The 22,465-nt window shown below is 40.8% G+C and overlaps 2 protein-coding genes, 1 non-coding gene and 1 pseudogene across 9 annotated transcripts; 3 read left to right on the top strand and 1 right to left on the bottom strand.

Moving 5' to 3' along the window:
• The first annotated feature begins 12 nt into the window (after positions 1-12).
• Positions 13-2,965, top strand: marcksl1a (MARCKS-like 1a). The gene is made up of 2 exons (XM_018697849.2): positions 13-333; positions 1,586-2,965. Exons 1-2 carry the CDS (start codon positions 250-252, stop codon positions 2,126-2,128), a joined length of 627 nt encoding a protein of 208 aa, XP_018553365.1. The 5' UTR covers positions 13-249; the 3' UTR covers positions 2,129-2,965.
• A 1,092-nt stretch (positions 2,966-4,057) lies between these two features.
• Positions 4,058-4,139, top strand: trnas-gcu (transfer RNA serine (anticodon GCU)). Its single transcript has one exon. It is a non-coding gene; the product is annotated as a tRNA-Ser (tRNA).
• Positions 4,140-4,914: 775 nt separating this feature from the next.
• On the bottom strand, positions 4,915-12,320 carry LOC108898027 (gap junction beta-4 protein-like; annotated as a pseudogene).
• Positions 12,321-13,913: 1,593 nt separating this feature from the next.
• On the top strand, positions 13,914-20,121 carry LOC108898018 (protein tyrosine phosphatase type IVA 2). 7 transcript variants are annotated; one of them, XM_018697853.2, is made up of 8 exons: positions 13,914-14,017; positions 14,862-14,997; positions 15,088-15,215; positions 15,587-16,303; positions 16,405-16,497; positions 17,100-17,230; positions 18,213-18,287; positions 18,449-20,121. In XM_018697853.2, the coding sequence occupies exons 4-8, from the start codon at positions 16,208-16,210 to the stop codon at positions 18,558-18,560; spliced, it is 507 nt and encodes a 168-aa protein (XP_018553369.1). In that variant the 5' UTR covers positions 13,914-14,017; positions 14,862-14,997; positions 15,088-15,215; positions 15,587-16,207; the 3' UTR covers positions 18,561-20,121. The 7 variants fall into 7 exon arrangements, with proteins under 7 accessions (XP_018553369.1, XP_018553377.1, XP_018553371.1 ...); XM_018697861.2 differs by having other exon boundaries at positions 15,088-15,307; XM_018697855.2 differs by having other exon boundaries at positions 14,859-14,997.
• Positions 20,122-22,465: the final 2,344 nt, after the last annotated feature.

Below are 22,465 nucleotides of genomic sequence, written 5' to 3'. Positions count from 1 at the left end.
AATACTCACAGTCGTATCCCTGACATCCTTTAATTTGAGCTCAGCCGCCGTGGGGTCCGCACTCACAGAAGGGGGATCTTCTCGTGTCCAAAACCCATAGCTATAGGGAGAAGGAGATCCGGTCGGATTTTTCACCTCTTTGGGAAAGATCTTACCCATCCCAGATCTGGATTTTTAAAATCTCAAAAAGTCCTCGAGGTTTTTCTTTTTCGATTTTATTTTTTGTTCCGAACACCTAAAAGGAAAAAAATGGGAGCCCAGTTGTCCAAGGGTGGAGTAGCTGTTGAGGGGAAAGCCGCCGCCGACCCTGCTGCTGCCAAAGCCAACGGCCAGGTGAGTAAAACGGGCCGAGCATCAGCGGGGAGCCACATGGCACCCAACGCCCACTGGCAGCATGGGTGCCACGGCGGGGCTCAGGGCTGCGATGGGGAGTTTAGCTTTCACACTCTGACCTGAGAGCACACCCGTCCTTCTGTTAAACACACGGCTGTAGGAAATAAAAATGAAACTGAATCAACTGAAAACAGGTTGTTTGAGTAGAAGGGGACCTCCAGCAGAGCAGCCGTCGAGTGGCCGCGCTCGTCCCCGCTCAGCGCGCACCAGACCTGCCTTTGTTAATTCCGTCTGCTGCGCCCACAGGGGCCGTTTACCCGCACAGTTTACACAGGAGCGGCAGATTCTGGTTGAAATGTGTGTTTGCAGCGTGTTTTCTCTCATGAGTTGGCGGTGGTCGGGCGGAAAGTCGCTCTCGACGTCGAACAAAAGATGTGGGGTAAACGGGTGCAAAGGATGCAAATGCGCTCTGCTGGAAGCGCATTTTGCGGAGTTACAGACAAAACGTCGACAGGCGCCAGTTCAGATCCCCTTTACCACAACTCCTCTACACCCAAGCGTCTTTTACTTAGGCTGAAATTGAAGTTTGAGCTTTGATGACTGAGATGTGATTGTTAATTGCTGATTGTTGGGAGAGTTAAACTGAGTCTGACCCCAGATCAGAAGATGCAATGTGTGCCACAATGTGATGCCCTTTCAGACATGCTGATGATCATTTTTAGTTGATTGACTTTTCTGATTGAGCGCGGTAGATTGGTTAAATGTGAGTCTTAAATTGACCATGGCTTTGTCTGTGCCATGACTGATGTGCTGGCTCTTCTCTGGCCACACCGCGCTCACACAGAGAGCTGTGGTAGACGGGAGCTGCAGCTCTTGGATGAGAGCAGAAACCAGGTTTCACGGGGATTCCTTTGTTCCCCAACTTGCTGGATATGTTGACGTCTAGATGCAGCACTACTGCCCCCGTGCGTCCGGCCAGAGTTATGCAAACAGCTGTTGAATCCCCCTCTGAACCACTGTCAGGGCAAGCAGCTTTCCTCAAGTATAACATAGATTAACTATTTAAATGGGCTAATGCTATTCTGGCACATGCCAGATCTCTTCAGATTTGTTTGGTATATTGAAAAACATTTCAGCTACACTTGATCCATCTGTTTATTTGGAGTGATTCCCTTTTCCAGAGGCAGTGTGTTTGTTTTGGCCCAGTTTGAATATTTCAATGCATGACTAATGAGACTCTTCTTCTCTGCAGGAGAACGGCCATGTCAAAACCAATGGTGATGTGTCGGCCAAGCCCGACGGGGAAGTGGCTGCCGCAGATGGAAATGGAACAGCCGAGCCAGCCAAGGAGGGCGAGACCAGTGCTGGAGATGCCATTGAGCCCGCTCCCGCAGCCGAGGGCGAGGCTGCCAAAGCCGAGGGCGAGGCCGCCAAGGATGGCAAGAAGAAGAAGAAGTTCTCCCTGAAGAACTCCTTCAAGTTCAAGGGCATCTCGCTGAAGAAGAGCAAGAAGGGCAGCGAGGAGGGCAAGGAGGAGGCCACCTCCCCCACAACCGAGGACAAGCCAGAGGAGAACGGCCATGCGGCCAAGGAAACCAAAGAGGAGACGCCGGCTGCAGAGGCCGCCGAGGGTGAAGCTGCCGCCGCCGCTGCTGATGCCGCACCCGAGGGTGAGACCAAGGCGGCCGAGGAGGCCCCAGCCACAGAGGCCGCTCCCGCCGAGGAGGCCGCTGCCGCTGCCCCCGCTGAGGACACGACACCTGCAGCCTCTGAGGGCGAGGCCAACGCAGAGTGACTGCACCCCGCCACCTGAACTGATTTTCCAAGATTAAAATATATAAATATATATATGAGAGACTTGTGCCACGTTCTTAAAGTTATAAACAAAACTACAAAAGAAGACAAAGGATATATCACGTTTGCTGATTCAACCACCAGTTCACTGCCTTTTATTAGTTCTTCGACAGACGGAATCTCACCGGGCCCTCTCATGATGAAAGTGTCGGCTTGTGTCGCCCCCTCATGGTACACACAGGGACAGGCGTGCGGCGAAGGTAATGGATTGGATGTGGAGCGAATCAGGAATACTGACTTATTTTCCCAATTCATGGAGAAGCATCCTTTTTAACAGCGTGGCAGCCCTATAACATTTTATTTTTCTTTCTCATCTTTTTGGGATTTAAAAATTGTCACCGTTGCGGAGCGGGGTAGACCATCTCCTTCACTCGAAATGACTGTTATAACGGACACATAAACCTTTCAAATGATCTTATTAATTTTTAGAATTCTACATTCCTATGTTTTACCCCCAAATTTCAAGTATTTTGTCATGTATAGAAAAGTGAAAAATCGAGGAGGGGAGGTGGAAAAAGAGCTATGTCTTTGTTTGTGCATTTTCATTCTTTTTCTGGCTAAAACCACATTCAAGCTTCTTGAGTGCAGTGTTCACATTTCAGAGTTTATGACGCAGGGGTTGGGATTGTGTACAAAAATGTGAGCTTTTTATCTGCAAACTGTCTCTGTAAATATGTTTTGGCCAATATTTTTGGTTCTCTTTATTTTGCTATCGTTTGAAGATGTTAATGGTTTTATTGTAACTTTTAATAAGGGTAAATAAATGTTTGATCCCCTCTGTCTGTGTTTTGCCTTGTGATTCACACCATAAAACACATTGGAAATAGACTGGAGAGTTCGACTTAATGAGGAGGTTGAGTCAAGTATTACGTCACACGTACACAAAAACAATCAAGTTATATAATATATATAAGAAACTGGATAAAACCTCAAATTCAAAGTATTGAAGTCAACTATGATTTAGATTAATTAACAGGTATATACAAGTTGTCACATAGATTTATTAAAATATTTGTTGCTTGTGACTCTAGACAGGAACAAATAAGTAGTAGTTTAGCTAAATTAAGGAGAACATGAACCAAAAAGGTCTGAGTCATACTTAGGTCACACCTATACCATTATTCTGCAGGAAATATTTATTTCTATATATAACATATTCATCAATTATTTATATACAATTAGTTTTATATGAATATGCATACTTTATCTTTATTATTAGTTTTTTTGCCCAACATTAGGAGCAGCCATGTTGCATTTCAATATACATATTTTCGTGCGTGACAAATAAATCTTTGAATCGAAATAATGGACATAGAGCTGGAACCGCGTCTCTAACGGGATGAGAGGATTTGAGGTGGGCCAGGGACAGCTCAACGCAAGTTTCATAGCAGACTCCCTTACGTCAGTATAAATGAATTAGGGTAACATATTTAATAATGTAGTCATCAGATGGCAGAAACCCATTTAGACATTCTTTGTCAGATGGTTCACCATAGACTGTATGTTGTTAACGTTGCCTCGGTTTTAATCTGCTTGTCTCTGGCTCTCTCTGGTGGACAGAAATGTGGACGGCACGTGAGTCCGCACCATGTTGCTTTAAGTTTACAGTAAACATACTAACGCCTCGTGTACACGGTGTTTGTGGTTGGTGATTAATCCGAGTTTTAGCTAGTTTTCGTGCTTTCCTAATCCAAGTTTCCACTGCGTTTTAATGAGGCCTGGAAATGGACGTGTTGGTGTCACTCACTGAAGTAAGGCGACAGAAATGTTAAATGTGTGAGGCAAACCAAAATATAATCAGTACTTGTCAGCATTCTCACGAGAGCTTTACTGTATCCGGATATTACAGCCTGCTAGGGTTTTATAATAAGACGAGGTGGCCGAGTGGTTAAGGCGATGGACTGCTAATCCATTGTGCTCTGCACGCGTGGGTTCGAATCCCATCCTCGTCGCAACACACCTTTTCGGTTGGAAGATAAACAGATGGGCTCTTTAATGAAGTCTGCATAACGTGAAATAAAAGTTAGTGTACTTGAGATGATAAACACGAAGTCATTAACTGTTGGCTTAGAGCACTTCTGCCTTTCAGTACGCTAAATATTCCAGTTCGTTAGTATTCAAATATTCCAGTTCGTTAGTATTCAAATATTCCAGTTCGTTAGTATTCAAATACAGATGAAGCAGATGAAAGATGAAAAGTCACACTCAGGAGTTTTTAAAAAACACTTGGAGGCAACACGCACCTCTCGAACCTGTGCTAATGACCACATGATTGACACACCTGTGTTGTTCATTTGAGCAGCTGTGCGGGGTAGACAGGTGACGAATGGAGGGAAAGTGGGTTTCTCTAAAATCAGTAAGTGTTAACCTAGGCAGCTTCCACTGTACCCATTAGCTCCTTGCTCTATTTCAAATTTATCTTAGAAGAATGTCCTACACAGATACATTAGAATTTGGTTTGTTTAATCTAAACAATGCTGCTACCTAGTGGTAGTATAATGAAACTATTTTCAGCATTTTGAGCATGAGCAACTGTTTTTAAGTCTTATCTGAATGGGGACTTTGTTTCCTGATGTTTTCACCATTAAATCTAACTTGAATTTGTTCATTTTTGCTCAATTTTTTAAGCCTTCCCTTTCATTAGTGAGTTCATCCATGATATATCTTAATGCCAATGCTAATTCTGCATATCTGTGGGGAAAACATAACAAAAGACAGTCTAGACACTCAGCTTAATCAGCATTTTATCATATCAAGACACAATTGAACCACATTATGGCATTCCAGTTGATTCTTAGTCATTCATAAATGCAATAATTTCACTGCAATGTACATTTTAAATTCTGATAATTGAGCACCCTTAACAGGACACACACACACACACACACACACACACACACACTGAGGAGTCAGCTGGCTATCAGATACAGCAGTTGTGAGAATCAGTAATCCACTCAACATATCTCTGCTGCTATGAAGTCCATTCTTTAGTCACAAGAATCTGCAGCCTACAAAGCTCCAAGTGTAGAGTTTGACCAGCTTTCTTGGCAGAAAGAGTTCAACCTTGGTGGATAATTCAGCAGTTCAGCTCATCAAATTCCTGGTGGCATCATGGTCTTTGTAGTTGGAGAAATATGAATGTACACAGCACTGGAGGCTATCATTTTTGCAGTCAGCTATTAACAGTGTTGAAGTGCTGTAATTTACAATACATGACATATTGATGAGTCAATCAACAGTGTCCTAAAAACACAACATCCGGCTCATCAATCATCAACATCCAGCCAGCTCCTGGATGTCTCTCTTTGTATAGTCAGCCAGAAGATGATCTGAAGATGAAACCTCTTCTTTAACTGTGTCCTACCAGCGACCAGCCCCTGTTAGCAATTCTTCTAATGGAGAATCACAAATGTTTCATGTTCAGCTGGATCACAGGAGCACGGTGCACAGGATTGACCCTTATGTCAGTCTTTTGGTTTAATAGTTTTATTGGGTAACCAGTGGTCACCCATCAGAAGCAGATCCATGGCTTAGGGACCACTGTGTCCTACAGTGTTGTAGTGGCAGCGCCCTCTCTGACCTTCTCGCTCCTATTTAAACTCAGCTGACTCCCCAGCGTTCGGATCAGTCCTCCGATACTGGGACCTCGGTGGGGCTATGTTGGTGAGCTCATGTTGCTCGGCAAACATGAGTCTCTGGTTCTCGTGTCGGACCCTGAACAACTTGCTGATGCGCTTGCCAATGAGATAAATCATCTCGCAGATACACATGAAGATGCACAGTGCACTGGATACTGACCATGAACAACATGAAGATCTTTTTCTCAGTCGGGCGACTGATGAAGCAGTCGACGGTGTTGGGGCATGGGTCCAGTGAACACTTGGACAACCTAAAAGAAAAGAGTAAAGTAAGTCATAGCCAGCATAGAACACCATGTTTTCATTTGAAAACTAACAAGATAAAAGCATCACCTGGGCAGGTCATATCCATGGTATATCCTGTACAAAATATAGAGAAATGATGTGTCGAATCCGGCTTTGAAGACCAGACTCAGGAGATAAGTCCACCACAGGCCTCCTCTCTTTTTCCCTGGGTTGGCGTACAGGTGAGAGCCGTTATGCAGCTCCACGTATTTCTTGTCCTTTCCCTCACGGAGTTTAACATGAGCCATCACCATCAGAGACGGACAGGTGACGAAGATGAGCTGCAGTGCCCACAGACGGATATGGGAGATGGGGAAGATGTGGTCATAGCAGACATTGGTACAACCAGGCTGGAAACAAAGTAAAATAGAGGAAAATATTGTTAACATACTGCAATTACTTTTTCTATTATGACTGTAATGTCATGACAAAAAAGAGGCAATACTAGACTCAGTTGAGGCCTTTAAATCCAAACTAAAAACTCATCTTTATGCCTTAACTTTTAACTAGCACATTATTCTGGTTCCTATTTCAGGATACCATTTTTCCCTCGGCGGGTTGGGTCAGTCTCAATGCATCAGTTAAGATTAATAGTTAGTAAATGTTGTCCATGATGTCCTGCCGACGAGATTACTATTAACTGTCTTAATATCGTTGCATCACTTTAACTGTGTGTTCTTCCCTCAAGCACATTACTGCCCAGGCTGTGCTTCTCTCTCTCTCTCTGCTACTGTCTCTTACTGCAGGTGTCTGCCTCCAGAGCTGGAGAGTCTCCTGCTGCTCCCATGATCCAGCTCAACCCATGATGCGACAATAATTAAACATTTACTAGTGTTATTGATAGTGTTAGTGCTATTAATACCATTGTTTGTCATTATTATTCCTTTAGCTGTAATAATAATAATAATTATTATTATTATTATCATTATTATTACTACTACTACTACTATTTACATTTTGACTTAGTCTGTGTATTTGCAAGGTTGTCTTTCTCCTACCCCATTCCCCCACCCCCCTCTCTTTCTGTCTAAACCCAACCGGTCGAGGCAGATGGCCGCCCACCCTGAGTCCGGTTCTGCTCGAGGTTTCTGCCTCTTAAAAGGAAGTTTTTCCTTGCCACAGTCGCCTAGTGCTTGCTCATGGTGGGATCTGTTGAGTCTCTCTCTGTAAATTTTATAAGATAAAGGCTCTATACGTACAGTGCCTCAAGATAACTTCTGTTGTGAATTGGCACTATATAAATAAAATTTGACTTGACTTGACTTTGACAATACATTTATTTTATACTATAGGTAATATACCTGCCATGAGATGATCAACACGAAACAAAAGTACCACTATGCTGTCAGAGTGAGATATGAGGTCAAAATTATGAATTATAACTTAAATACCTCTATATTGTAGTAGAAAGTAATAATACACCTACTTTACCTGCAGCCAATTTGAGGGGATCAATCTTAATAAAAAATAGGTAAATTCAATGACACATTTCTTTCCACACAAGACTGTGCAAAAGTGAACCAGTTTAGCCAGACAGCTGGAGGACTTGACAGTGGATGAAGATCTGTGTTGTGTTAGTCTGAATCTGCAGCTAACAGAATAAGAAAAAAATACTTATGCTACTTAAAACCAACCCACTCTAGTGATTTAGCACTACCTTCATTAAGTTTAGGAACTCGCAAGAGATCGAGTTACAATAGAAAGGTCAAAATTGGTTCAGCAGAGCCCCAGAGAGCCTTACTTGTAGTCTCTAGTGTGGGTCAGGCTTGAAAAACACTACACTTCCCATAATGCATCTCAATAGCACCTTTCATTAGACCCTTTCTGTCTAGTTAATAGCAACATCCTTCAGTCTCCAGAGATTTGTAGCTCAGTTGTATCTGACTTCATCATTCAAATTAGTATGATGTTCATGAGTTGCCTTTCAGAGGGAAACTCATCCATCCAGTGCACTGAAAGACAGCAAAAGAATAGATGTTCTAGCACAGAAAATAAAGTATTGTTCTCCGTCTTACCTGCCGGGTATTACACACAAAGTCTTTGCTCTCATCGCCCCAAACTCTCTGCGCTGCGACCACAAACACCAGCACACGGAACACAAACACCATAGACAGCCAGATCCTCCCAAATGCAGTGGAGTATTTATTGACTCCACTCAACAGACTCTCCAGCCCTGACCAGTTCATCTCTGCTGCTGCACTGGCCCAGGTGATACACACAAGTGCACCCTGTAAAAGAGAGGAAGAAAGACGCTTGTTGAAACTTGTTTCCACGTCCTTATGACAAGACACAAATAGATCTTAGCTGAATTCTAGGTGTTATTTCCTTAGACATTGCTTTTAAACTTCTTTGCTCTTCATTAGAAGAAGGTCAGATTTAGACTTTCTACGGTTAAGGATTAGCCACACCTGGTCAAATCCAACACATATCAGTATGAATAGTTATGCCAGAGACACCAGCTGCACCCTAAACTGGTGAGTTTGACGCAGAGCCTGTATGGGCTTGTATGAAATTGTTCATACCAACTAAATTACAAATCTCCCAGGAGGGAAAGTTGACATTTAAGAACATTGTTTCGTGTCATATCTGAGGTTGTTTCTTGGTTGTATTTATGCAGTAAACACAATAAATTGAATTGAAAGCCTGCTGACTTTTGCTGACTGCTTTTCAGGATTATTAATATTATCAGGCTCCCCACTAATGAAAGACCATGTTTCAGTAGCCTTAACAAGATGTACACAGGCCAGAGAAGATGAAGCCATGTTATGCTCAGGATGGAAAATGAATGTATTTATCAGCTGGCTGCTGGAACTAATGGATAAATCAAAATGTACCATCTGTCTATTTGATACTGACATATGAAAATATAGACGAGGTAGTGCTACTAAGAAATTATCTCAACCAACCAGCATTTTTACGTTTATGTAACTGGTAAATTTAGATTCAGTTTTTACCCATGAAGGAAAATGAAAGAATAGTGCAACATTTTTGGCTACATGTTTATTCTCTTTCTTGCCAAGCGCTTTAGCTAAATATGTAGCTGGTGCTAGCAGCTACATATTTAGCTGTTTTGTTTCTATCAGCAAACTGTCATTCTTACACTGAAGTTTTAGGCAGAAACAGAAAGAACAGAAACAGCTTCCACATTCCCAGTCTTTAAGCTAAGCTGAGCTAACAGGCTGCTGGATGTATTTTCTTTGTACAGAAAAAAGAGTAGTATCAATCTTTGTAAGAAAGCCGATAAGTGTATTTTCCAGGGAACTGAACTACTTCTTTTAAACTACAGTGTGTAAGTTTCTTTAACATTTTTAGTTTATTCATCATTAGTTTATTACCCCTCAACGTGGTAGTGGTGCACTCATTGAGCACCTTAATAGGAACACCAGCCTTTGCTTTCAAAACATCAGTTCTTTGTGGTATGGACTGCACAAGAGATTCTTTGAGATCCCAGTCCATGTTTACATTTCTGCAGATTTGTCTGCTGCACATTAAAGCTGCTAATCTCCTGTTCTACCACCTCCCAAAGGTGTTCCACTGAAGAACCATTATCATGTTCATGAAACCAGTTTGAGACGACTTTTGCTTTGTGACATGGTGCATTATCATGTGGGAAATAGCCATCAGATGATGTGTGGATTGTGCCTGTAAAGGAATGCACGTGGTCTGCAACAATACTCAGATAGGCTGTGGCATTCAAACAATGACTGACTGGTATTAATGGACACAAAATGTGCCAAGGAAACATTCCCCACACCATTACACCACCATCACCAGGCTGGATTCATGACTCTTGACAGGTTGGGTTCATGGGTTCATGCTGTTGACTCCTAATTCCGACCCTACCATGTGTGTGCCTCAGCAAAGTCCCCAAGACCTTGTCTCAGAATTAAGCTGGTAATGAGTTTTCATGTTCAGCTTGAGGAATCATTAGCAATTACATAAAATAACTGCTGATGATAATGGCCATATAATTGTATCAATAAATACAAATCTTTATTGTAGCTGGCTCTTGAATGTGTACACATGCACACATCTTTGATGTTTACACTTCATCATTGTGAATGTGCAGTTTATTGTAATGAGGGTGGATAGTTAGGATCAAGCACTGATTACACACGCCGACCGTTAAAGCTTAGCTTAGCTACACCTGTGAACTGTTATAATCAATCAGACTTTATTTGTTGTTATGCACCAGCACGCACGCTGTTAGTTCTGTACACACAGCTGCATGGCTGTATCATCAGTAACCAGTGCTGTGTTTTTTGTCGCTCTGCTTGTCTGCTGAATGAACACAGTGGAGACACTAGTGGACTTACGTGTGCAAAGGTAATGAGGTTCATGAATGAAAAAGCCTAATATCAGCAATCCAGTATAAATACAACTTTAATCACAAACATGGCATGTGTGTGGTTTCAGAGTTTATGTTGCCTAGATACTGGGTTGTGTGTTTATGTGTGTTAAACAAATGTATCTTTCCTTGCAAACAAAATCCAAAGTACACAAATGTGTACAGTTTTCTGTTGAACTATCATGGTTTCCATAGCAACATGTGACTGACAGTAAAAACAAATTTTCACCTCAGTTGGCGTAAAACACAAAATCATGAAAACTCTGTGTATCTAATACAGTATTTCACCACACAGAGTGTATGTTCCCTTTTGCTGTTGTCAAATGTCAAAGCTGTACTCACAGTATGAGCAGAAAATGTCAGCCAGTAAAGCTTTAACCAAGTTTAACTTCTCTGTATGTTGACAGAAACCTCTAATACAAGAATGTACACAGTGCAAGCTCAACAGCAAGCAGTAATTAAGCGATGGAAGTTATGTGAGGGTGGGGTTTCTGAGGGAAAAAAAGAAGGAATTTCTTTTTTTGTAACATATGTATATAGCAGAAGTTATAACTACTCTGGTTTCCTTCTATGTTCCTGGAAAACAAATAAAATTAAATCCATATGGGATGTGTAATACCATCCTCAGGCCTGTAGCCTATGGTTTCTGGTGCAGTGGAGGATCACTCACTGTTTAGAAAAGAGTAAAATATTTAGATTTCAGAATGGTTCAGCACTGAGGACTTTTCTGTGTTAACACTTGAAACTCCAATGCTGATTAATTTTTTCTCTTTGATAAAGGCAGAATAAAACAGGTTTTTAGCTCCTATGAGGCTTGTTCTGTCATGTAATGGCTGCTTTGACCACACACTACCCTGGGTTGATTGTAATAAGATCTTGTCATATTCAACAGTAATATTTGTAATTTTTTTTTTTTTAATCCAGTAAGTGTTTCAAAATACTGGTGACAGTTACCTGTGAATGGGCATTAAACTATATGTATTAATCATAGAGTCAACTGCCACCAATCTGAACTACAATCAGTTAAATTTAAGGAACCAATAGGATACTCCATGTACAATCGAGAGCAATGTGGAAAATTTGAGTGTTAGTATGCTTCACTCCACCACGCCTCAGCCTGTGTGCGCAATCTATAGTTTATACAATCGCCACATTTTTCTGGAATTGTCTCTTTATAGCGATTGCTCAATATCTTTCCACTCTCTTTTTTTCTTTTTGTTTGTGTCTTAGTCAAAAGGAAAAGGAAAAGTTACTCCCACTCCCATTTTGTCTTTTTTTAAGGCTGTAATTAACTTAATGGTTTCCCTCTTTGTTGGTGGATAACGACTTGTATCCATCTTGTTTTAGAGTTAAATAAGAAAAAAAAAACACTGTAACTAAGTTTGTGTACCATTTAAACACACCACTGGCTACAGTCTTTTGTTTACCCCTCAGTCCTGGCTTTAAACATGTGATACAGTAAAATGTATGACAATCAAAGAAGAAGAAACTTACCCTGTGCTGAAACTTTGTTCAAACACCAATACAAAGTAAGTAGACACCAACAGGAGTAGAGAAGTGGTCAACAGTGAAGTTAAAAGTAGTGAGGGGAAAGAGAAGTTTGAAGAATTCCGCTCCTTCCTCTTTCTCTGTGTCTGTCTCTGCTCTCTCGCCCCCTTTCCTCAGAAATCCTGCCAAACCAGATTCAGCAGCTGCTACGTCATCACAGGCACACACGCACACATGAACACACTTTACATGTCCTGTCCTGTCAGTTTGCAGGAAATGGAGGCTCCACTCCCTGCGAGCCATGTCACCTAACACCTTATAAATAGGTAAAGAAAAAGCCACATATCGCTTTATTGAGCAAGGAGACAAGACATCCATCCTTGCCAACCAGCATGCCTGTGTGTGTGTGTGTGTGTGTGTGTGTGAGAGAGAGAGAGAGAGAGAGAGAGAGAGAGAGAGTAAAAGAGGAAAGAGAGAAATGCCACACCCTTTGTGTTGGGGAGTAATGTAAATGTGTTTTTACAGTGAGCAGTGAGTTCAAGTCAAAGGTTATTACAGCCTGATTTCACAGGGCTGAACAAAACAAAACAACAAAGAACAGCTTTAGTAAAATGTAAAAATGTAAAAAGTGAGATAAAATACATATAAGACACTGTAGACAAAAATCACATGGCAGACTGATTCAGATTGGATTTACCTGAATTTAATCCAATTTGAATACATGAAATATATTAAGCAGTTTCAGTATCTTTTTTAAAAATCTGGAATAGAATAGCTGCATAGAATAATAATAATCAATAAATGCTGTAATATGTATTAAGTCAAAATATATACAAGACCATGCAGAGTGAATGCCTCATAATTTAGACAAAATTCATTAAAAGTATTCACAAGCTGTAAACACCAATCAGCCACAACATTAAACCACTGACAGGTGAAGTGAATAACAATACAATGTTCTGCTGGAAAACCTTGTGTCCTGGCATTGATCTAGATGCCACCCACCTAAACACTGTTGTGCCCCCTCCCCACACCCCACCCCCCCACCCTAACGACTGATCTGATCCAGCATCTGTGGGTCCTTCCTAATATTGTGTAGGTCCTCCTCCTGCTGCCAAAATTGCTCTGACTAATTGAAGCATGGACATGAGTGCTATGAGGGCATCCTGTGGCACAGGGACATTGACAAGTGTATCCTTAGGGTGCTGTAGGTTGCAGGATGAGGCCTCCACGGGTCTGGCTTGTTCTGGTGCATCCCACAGATGCTGGATCACATTGAGATCTGGGGAGTTTGGAGGCCAGGTCAACACCTTGGGCTCTTTATTATGTTCCTTGAGACATTTGAGATGCCCCAGCACTGTCCTGCTGAGGGAGGCCACAGCACAAAAATGCTCAGAAATTGTATGAGTATGAGCATAGAATAAATTTAAGATTATATACATGTGTAATAAATAAGAACATTTGAGAAAGTGTAACTTTACATCAATGTGTACAGGTGAAGCTACATTTATGGCTTTAAAACATGGTAGAAAATGTTCAATTCAATCTGTTTTGTATTGTTTGTTTTTTCATGGAATGCCACAAATAAACTAAAAACAAACAAACAAACAAACAAAAAACATCCATAACACAGCATCACCAAACTGATATACTTTGTTGTGAGAAACAGTAGATGGCAGCAGTGACTTGAACATCAGCCACAGTCTGCCTGCCTACAGCGTTATAATATCGTACATTAAATCAATATTGCTTGCAAAGTTATATTTTTTCAATTCAAGTTTCACCTGCATGCTTGAATATATAGTTTTAAAAAATATTTTGTCAAACTTGCAAGAAGAAGACTGAATTATACCGGAAGTATGCAGTATTGGTCTACAAATTAAAAGGGTCATAAAAAAAAACAACAGCGATGAGGTATTATGGTGTATATTCGTGTTTTATTTTTGAAAGGCTTGCCGCCGGAAGCTGCGATGTTTATTGTGGGTACCATGATATTTCTGTTCAACATGTCTCTGCAGACTCTTTTCTTTCATTAGAAGCGTCTGGATCTTTCGTGAAACTACTACGTTTTGTGAGTAACTGTGTTGATTATGTATGTTTGACAACGACGTAGTCCAGTTGTGTAACTAATGCCACCATTGTTGAACAGCCCGCCGTGCTCGCTGTCATTCTGCTGTTGTTGAAAATCGGCGAGCGCTGTAGCCTGGAAGTGTTAGCTCGGGTTTATTCTGGGAACATGGTTGTTGACCTGGTTTTTCATGACCTGGCTGGCGGAGCCTCTTATGACAGAAGGCGATGCTGATTTCTCTTGGTGAGGTAGCTAGTTTTTAAATTCTGCGCCAGCATTTTGTCTTTAACTGGGAATGTCGTATTTTTTATTTACAGTATGTGCCTTTGAAAATCAGCTACCAGTAACGTTAAGCTAGCTGCTCGGTCATTTAACGTTAGAACATCGCTCTGGCTAACGTTAACAGTCAAGCGGATTGTTTGTGAACACAGTTACGGCTGTACAGGTTTTAAATGGGTGGCTAGCTAAATACTGAGCTTCTAACAATTTGTGGCTACGTTGTGCTGTACCGTTAAGTGTGAATTAATCACTGTCGGCAAATCGCAGGTGCAAATTCAGGTCTATGGTCAGTAGTACATTTAAGCTAACTGGACACCGTAGCTTTGGAACGGTGTATTATTTTCACAATGTCACAGGTCACACCTAACCCCATGAAAAACATCAGGTAGAGCGCCGGTATTCAGAGATAGATTATTTACACGGGATGGCAACACATTAGTTGCTCACGTTTATACTGTGAGGGTGATGTTAGGAAAATTTCTCATAATTTTCTCACTAACAGGTGATGTAGGGAGCTACTAATCTCAGGTGGCTGATCAGTGTTAACATGTTTTCTTCTACGCAGCAGGTTAGCAGCAAGCTAGCGGGCCGTTGTCAGCCAGGACCCAGAAAAGCAGCATCATCATCAATGGTGTGTCTACATCCCGGAGCCGTCACATTTTCCTGTGTCCGCTCAATGAACTATCTCCTCAGCTCTCATCACAGTGAGTATCGATCAGCAGACTCTGTCCCACCTGTTGATACAATTAGCAACTAAACGTCACAGTCGGAATTTACAACTCTGTCTCTCTCAGGCTGCACATGTATGGCGTTTGCGAGGCTTGGAGGGGAGTTTTGCCAAGCCCAGCACCTGCTGCTTATTGTGGACAAGTGAACAGGAGACACCAGCTAGGCGCAAGCACTGCCATTCACACACACACAGGTGTGTAGCACAAAGGCTGGTGGTGTCTCTGGTGGTGTATGGGAAAGTTCTCTGTTTATCACCTTACAGTCCATGGACAGCAGAGAGTAGAGGTACAGTGAATCAGTGGTGATATAAATGCTGATTAAAGTATCCATATATAGTTAGTCATTTATGTCAACCAGTGTTTCCCTGTAAAAGAAAAGGAGTTGAGTTATTAGGTGATACATTTTATTCACATTAGAATCACAGGTAAAACATGTTATTGAGATCGGTAGACAAAAATATCACATCCACATTAAAATAATAAGCAAAAACTGGTATGGAAGGATACTTTAGTTTGACTTAAAGCCTTGTAAAAATCATTGGCTGTCTGTGTGTCTCTCTCACAGGTCCTTCCTGCCATCCTGTTCAACCCATATGAAGACAAGCCAACCAGTCTGTCACCTGTCCTGGGGAGTAGGGGAGGCTTTGGTTTTAGCCCGGGAGCTTCCTCTCTGCTCTTCTCCTTTCCTGTTTTTCCTTTCCTCCTCTGCTCTGACTCATACAAGCCTTCTCTGAATGGGCTAAAAGATTTGAAAGGAAGGAAGGATAGATCTTTATCTGTCTTCATTTTTTTCCCTCCTGGACTTTGGGTGTCTTCTCTCCAGTCTTCTTAATCCCAACCTGCCAGATTTAAATTTATGTTTTAAGCCAATTTTAGTTTTTCCTTCATTGCCAATAAGAGTTAAGGATTATTTTCATCCTCATTTCTTTCCTGAGTAATTTGTATTTTTTTTGTTGTTGTTTTATATTCAGACTACTTTTTGTCGCCAAAGGAGTAGGATATTTACATTCATTGCCCATAAGTCACATTTTAGTTTAGATAACTTCTTTTTAATTTTTGCTTTTTTAATAGTCAAAAGGAGTTTTACTTTTTTCCCCTTGAAGACTTCTCTGTTAGTCCATTTTTCTAAAGCACAGTACTTTTCTGGTCTAAAACTCTTCATTGACAAACCTTTGTGGGTCTAAAAATGAACCGACCGGCTCCAGTAGAGATCTCCTATGACTGTCTGAGATTCCTCATCACGCACAACCCCACTAACGCACAACTGGGAAGGTTTATAGAGGTAACGCATTTTTAATCACATTTTTTTCCTTTATTTATTTTCATATGTTTACAGGTGAAACAATAGTGACAGCATGACTTAACCATTCTGTGTTTTGATAGGATCTGAAGGCGTATGGAGTTAACACCCTGGTGAGAGTGTGTGCTGCTACATATGACAAGGCACCGGTGGAACAAGAGGGCATACAAGTTCTGGTAAGTGACGACATGTGTACCTGACTTCCACTGGAACATCAGATTTTTTCTGATTTAAGTAATGAAAATTAGGATATGTGAGTGACTCACACAACTAAGACCTTGGATGGAATCTCTGTCATTAAAGGATTAAGCCTACTTACAACACAAATGTCTAAATAAAAGCAGGACCTAAATCCAGCAATATAATAGTGTCCTTATCCGTGGGTCAGTCAAATATGAATGACATTGAGGATAACCAAATGTCTTTATAAATTTTAGTCTTTTGTAAATTAGATTTACAGAGCACATTAAAAATTCTACCATCCATTGCATTTCTAATAAAAACTAGCAGCAGTAGGCACAGCGGGCCATCAGCTGATGTTTTTTCAAGGTTATTGGCACAAGAATTTTAAGCCATAGTAACTGAACAAAGACCAAGTGGAAACAGTGCAAACACCTCTACACCATTCTCCATATATGGAGTGCCTTAACTGTCCTGAGATACAAAAACATCTTTAAGGTGCTCTATGGACATTAAATTTCCATACCATAAAACCACAAAGGGTGAGGCGTTTGCAACAAAAAGAGGAAGATAAATACAGACTCTGTTTTCCTTCCAGGATTGGCCATTTGATGATGGATCGGCCCCCCCTGACCAGGTGGTTGATGATTGGCTGAACCTGCTGCAGACAAAGTTTAGAGATGAGCCTGGCTGTTGTGTGGCTGTGCACTGTGTTGCTGGACTAGGACGGTTAGTATGCACCAAACACAGAATTTATTAAATGATACTCATTGAAGGGAAGATAAACAAGATTAACCAACGTCAACCCAAGTCAGTTTTTGCTTTACGTTCTAGAGCTTGAATGATACAGGATTTTTAAAGCTGATGTGGACTTTGACGTGGATATTGGAGGGTTTAAAATATCTGATAACTGTATATTTGCTGATATTAAATGCAGATATTCTTGATAAGGATGCCACATGTGTTGTTATTGAGTGGGACACGGGGAGTGTCTGAATCAGCCTTTTCTGTCAGTTTCTAGTGCTTTTTTCGTTGGTCTAATAATCCCTCTGATATTACCACTTCCAGCCACCTGTTATGAAATGTGATGGTCAGTCATTAGCTTACAGGGTTAGTGTTAACAGCAGTGTCTCATCTTTAAACTCTGTAGACAAACTAGTGGTATGATATCTTTGGTGAAAATCACATGCAATTATATTTACCATTACGTCATCTAGGTGGAATTAATATGTTGCTATATGTTAACTGCTTATCAGCTGTCTTTCACCAACAGGCCATGGCATTAGTTAGCTTTGTGGCAAACTAGCAATAGATAGACTGCATGCGTATGTTTTCTAGGAGTGGTGAGAACTACAGTGATGAGGGAGGGAACAACAGGGACATTGTTTATTTACTCACTAGAACTGTCTTACTGACTTTCACAGTAAATATAAAGTGTAGCACTGTAGTTGTTTACTGGGCTGTAGTTTAAGTTGCTGTATTGTCAGTTGTAGTAATAATATACAGTCAGTCATGTCACTTTGATCCGTAGCTACAGGGGTAGCTATGAATATAAAAGGGTATAAAGAGGAACGCTAGAGGCAAAAGATGGAGCACAAACTGAGTGGATATACTGTGTTAGTGTGTGATTTATACAGAGCTACAGGCCCATAGGACTGTTTTTCTGTACCCAAACAGATGGTTATACAGTTTTGCCTTTGTGTGTCCTCAGAGCTCCTGTGTTGGTGGCCCTGGCTCTAATTGAGTGTGGGATGGAATATGAGGATGCGGTGCACTTCATAAGACTGTAAGTACTAAGCTCTGATTTCACTGTGCTCCATTTTACTCGACTGTGTTAACCACTGCTCTGTCTTTTCATGCATCATATTCAGTACCGTCCCTGTAATTGCTCACACAGCTGTCACTCTTTTTATAAACCCTGTTCATTATTCTCTTTCATGCTGACAGGAAGCGTCGTGGAGCGTTCAACTCCAAGCAACTGCTTTACCTTGAAAGCTACAAACCTAAACTGTGTCTGCGCTCCAAAGATGCCAATGGACAGAGCTGCTGTATACAGTAGGAATCTATAACCCCCACACATCCTCACTGCAACTTCACAGGAGACTTTCATCTTTTGATGTTAAATTGAAAGTTGACGTGTCTTGGTAAATTAATATAACATTAATCCATGAATTTGATTCAAAGCAATTTGTATAATTCCAGTAATTCAAGGACCTCACTGCAAATTCTAAAAAGTAAAGTCAGCAAAGTCAGGCAGCTTCTGATTTTACATCAAAAATGAGCCTAAAAAAGTTAAAGGTTTTTATTTCTGTTCTTTGGTCTGTAACCTCACCTTAATATGTAGCAAAACTACACAAACCCCACAGTGAAACAGAATTCACATTTAACTGTCACTGTTAATTCAAGCTTGTTTGACTTTAGAAATTAAAAGCATTTATCACAAAGGTCACTGGCTCAATTCACTATCACAGGTGCAGCTACAGGAAGTGCTGCTGATGTTAACAGATTTGTTCAGGCATTATTAAAACAAAAGCTTGGTAAGCAACAACACTGCAAATGCTGAATAAATAGTTAGCAGTATGTGCTCTGGGAGGCTTGCTGGTTTATTGCACTTCAGTCTGCACAGTAGGTCCAGACTGATTTATTTATTCCTCTTTATTCCCTGACCAAATCAACATCCTGCAGCCAGAATGCAGTGCAGATAATAAACAACTCAGACAGGTTAAAAAACATTAAGAAATGTGACTGAGAAGATTAAAAGATAAAAAAAGTGTCCTCAGTTTGATGCAAATGTGAGATATGCTGTATTAATCAACACTACAATCTACCTACTCAGTGTATGTCCCGAGTCCGAGTCATAGGTGCACAGTCTGCTTCTCTGGAACAAACTCATGTTGGCTGTAAGTGTTTTACACTGTTATTCATAATGTCACCTGGGCAACAGGGCCGACATGTTAAAGATCAGTTGGTGAATGTATTTATAAAGGAACATTTAAAGGTTTTGGTAGATTGTCCTATCAGTTGTTAGACTTTAAGAACAAAATAAGTCATCTATCCTTAATAGTAGGCTGCAATGCTTCATGCTTCCAATTCAGTAATACACAGTGTTGGATGATGTGCAACATAGTGTACGATGGAGTAGTAGCACGCACCATGTGGTATTAGTCGTCCTGCTAGATTATATTGAGTGGTAATCTGCGTGATAACAGTCCAGAACTTACTGTGAATGATAGTAAGCTCCATGCAAACACATGAGCACGTACTGTTAAAGATGGTAGGAGGTAGTAACACAAACAGGACAATCTTCCAAATACTTTTCCTTATTCTTATTACAATATCCACGGAACACGACTGTGGAGCAAACATGTCCGCCACTGAACACTTAATGGCCGTTCTGTACCTACCTAGCTGTCTGGTCAGCTGCTGTGTTTGTAAGATGCTGTTGGTCTTTGTGATGTTATTATTTTTCTATAGGTTTTCTTTTCTTTTCCCTTGTACCTCTGATCTATTTGTACTTGTTATTTATTGATTGATTCCACTGTGTTTCTTTGTGAAATGTCCGTCTGCTGGGAAAAAAATCTATTAGTCCACTTGGAAAATTAAAGTGTTTAGTACTGTAACATTTGCTTTTTTGGATCTGTTTTTAAAATCGTTCACACTCTAGTTTTCTGTGTTTGTATTGTGAGTTTAGAAAACAAGGAGTTGTCATACTTCACAGTTTCATCTTCATGTGCATGAAATCCATCTAATTCCCAGGATTGTTTCAGTAAGATAACCACTGTTAATACTGATCAGTTCTATACCAAATACATAATCAAACTGCTAATAATGAAAAGCTGGGGCCTTTATATCAGTGGAAACCATGTTACATGTTCCCAGCTCACAGTGATTGGACAGTATGTAGGGCTGTAGCTCTAACATGGCAGCTGCCCAACGTGAGGCTGAGCCTGACCCCGACCTCAGTGAAGTGTGTGAAGGACAGTGAGAGATTGCCTCTGGCTGTGGTAATGCTGTGTGAATGTGGCTGTCAGAGTGGAATCACAGCATCACCAAAGGATGATTGAAGGTTGATTGGTTTTATTGACTGACCTGACAACACACACGCACAGGAACTAACCTTGAACAAAAGAGCCACCGTGACTAAATACAATAAATGTCCCTGAACTAGGTTTTAGACCCAATTTGTAATGCATCTCAGAGTTGTCGAGCTACAACTATTAGTTGATTAATCGGATAGCCAGTTTCCAGAAATTATTTTCTGGTTGCAGCTTTATTTATGAGAGGATTTACTGCCCTTCTTTGGGTTCTATCGTTGTAAACAGAGTAATTTAGGGTTCTGTTGGTTGGTTAGAATAAGAACGATGGCCAGATGGTTAGGGTGCATGCCACGTGGGCTTAGTATGCCAAGCAGTAAGTCTCCAGTTCAACTCCCGATCTGGCTGGACCTTCACTGAATGTCACTCCCCTACTCTCTCTCCCCATGTCCTGCCTCTCTTCACCAGTCTAGAGGAAATGTTGCCAAGTTCAGTATCAAACTTCACTCCTCTACTTGCCAAGAACTGTCTCCAGTAATGGAAAGCAATGCCAATGTTAGCACTTGTTTTGTTTCTATTTGTATCACTTCTTTTCTTCCACTGAGGTTAGCATGCTAACCAGCTAGCTCCATCCTATCTTGCAGTACCACTTTGTGATAGTGAGTCACTGTAGCATCCAGTCTGCCCTCAGCCCTGCATGAGAGGATGAAGAAGAAGCACTGCCCAGAAGACATACTCTAACCTCGTCTTGTAAACCTAACAATGGCCGAAGGTTTTGGTAAGTAAACAGCTGTTAATGCTAACGTCTGCTGTGAAGTGATAGCAAAAAAACCCTTACATGTAGCACCTCTAATAAACAAAACAAGTTGATAGATTAATCAATAATGAACTGTTAGTTGGAACACTGAGGAATTTCATTTAACACGTTTTTCATCACCATTTCATGCTTACATGCACTCACAAAGTATTGGCAATTAACTAACTACATTACATCTTGATGCATGTTTTCAAGACAACATTAAATCACTTAAGAAGAAATAAAATTATTAGCAACACTTCATAGTTATCACATCACTAACTGTAATGCCAGACTTCAAATTAAGGTAAAAAAAAAAACAAAACAAAACAAAACAAAACAACAACTTTACACTATAAAGATCTGCATATTTATAGAATTAAACTGTGAGTATAAAGAGTCAGTACAGAAGTCTCTACTCTCATCCAGTGTGTTGTTTGCCCCTGTGGACAGCAGAGGGCATTGCTCTCCTGTCAGACTGAGCACTTATTTTTCAAGTAATTTGCCCAACAATTAAAATGTAAAAACAACTTTATCATTATTTTTTTCTGGTGACTCAGTCTGTTTAATTTTACAGGGCTCAGCACATAACAGTAATACGTCTTACCTCATAGAGTCCTCCAGGACAGAGAATCACACAAATATTAAGCAAATGACTGCAAAGTTACTCCTGTACTGTAATGTTTTCTGATTTTTATGGTTTGTTTAATGTGACTAAAATAAGTGATCACAACATTGAGGACACACACACATACACACACACAGGCCTACAGCGTCCTTGGCAGCTGAGGACAGCTCTGTGATAATCTGCTGAATTTATGACAGCTGAACATCTCTAAGCTTGCTGACCTCTGTGTGTGTGTGTATGTGTGTGTGTGTGTGTGTGTGTGTGTGTGTGTGTGTGTTTTTTTTTTTTTTCAGTGTCCTATAGGAGTCAAAAATCAGTGCTATCTATTTCCTTCTTTACACTTGTACAGATGGAGGATGTAACCCCCCAAAAAATGAATGAGCATACATGCATCTGACATCTTGTTAGACAGCTATTCTGTTATGTAAAGCATGACAGTAATTTCATAATACATTTTCCAACATTATGTAAATATCATTGCAAACCTTTCAGCTACAGTGCTGCAT

Source organism: Lates calcarifer, linkage group LG19, assembly GCF_001640805.2.
Source record: "Lates calcarifer isolate ASB-BC8 linkage group LG19, TLL_Latcal_v3, whole genome shotgun sequence".
Taxonomy (NCBI): domain Eukaryota; kingdom Metazoa; phylum Chordata; class Actinopteri; family Centropomidae; genus Lates; species Lates calcarifer.
This window is presented reverse-complemented; position numbering and strand designations above follow the sequence as displayed.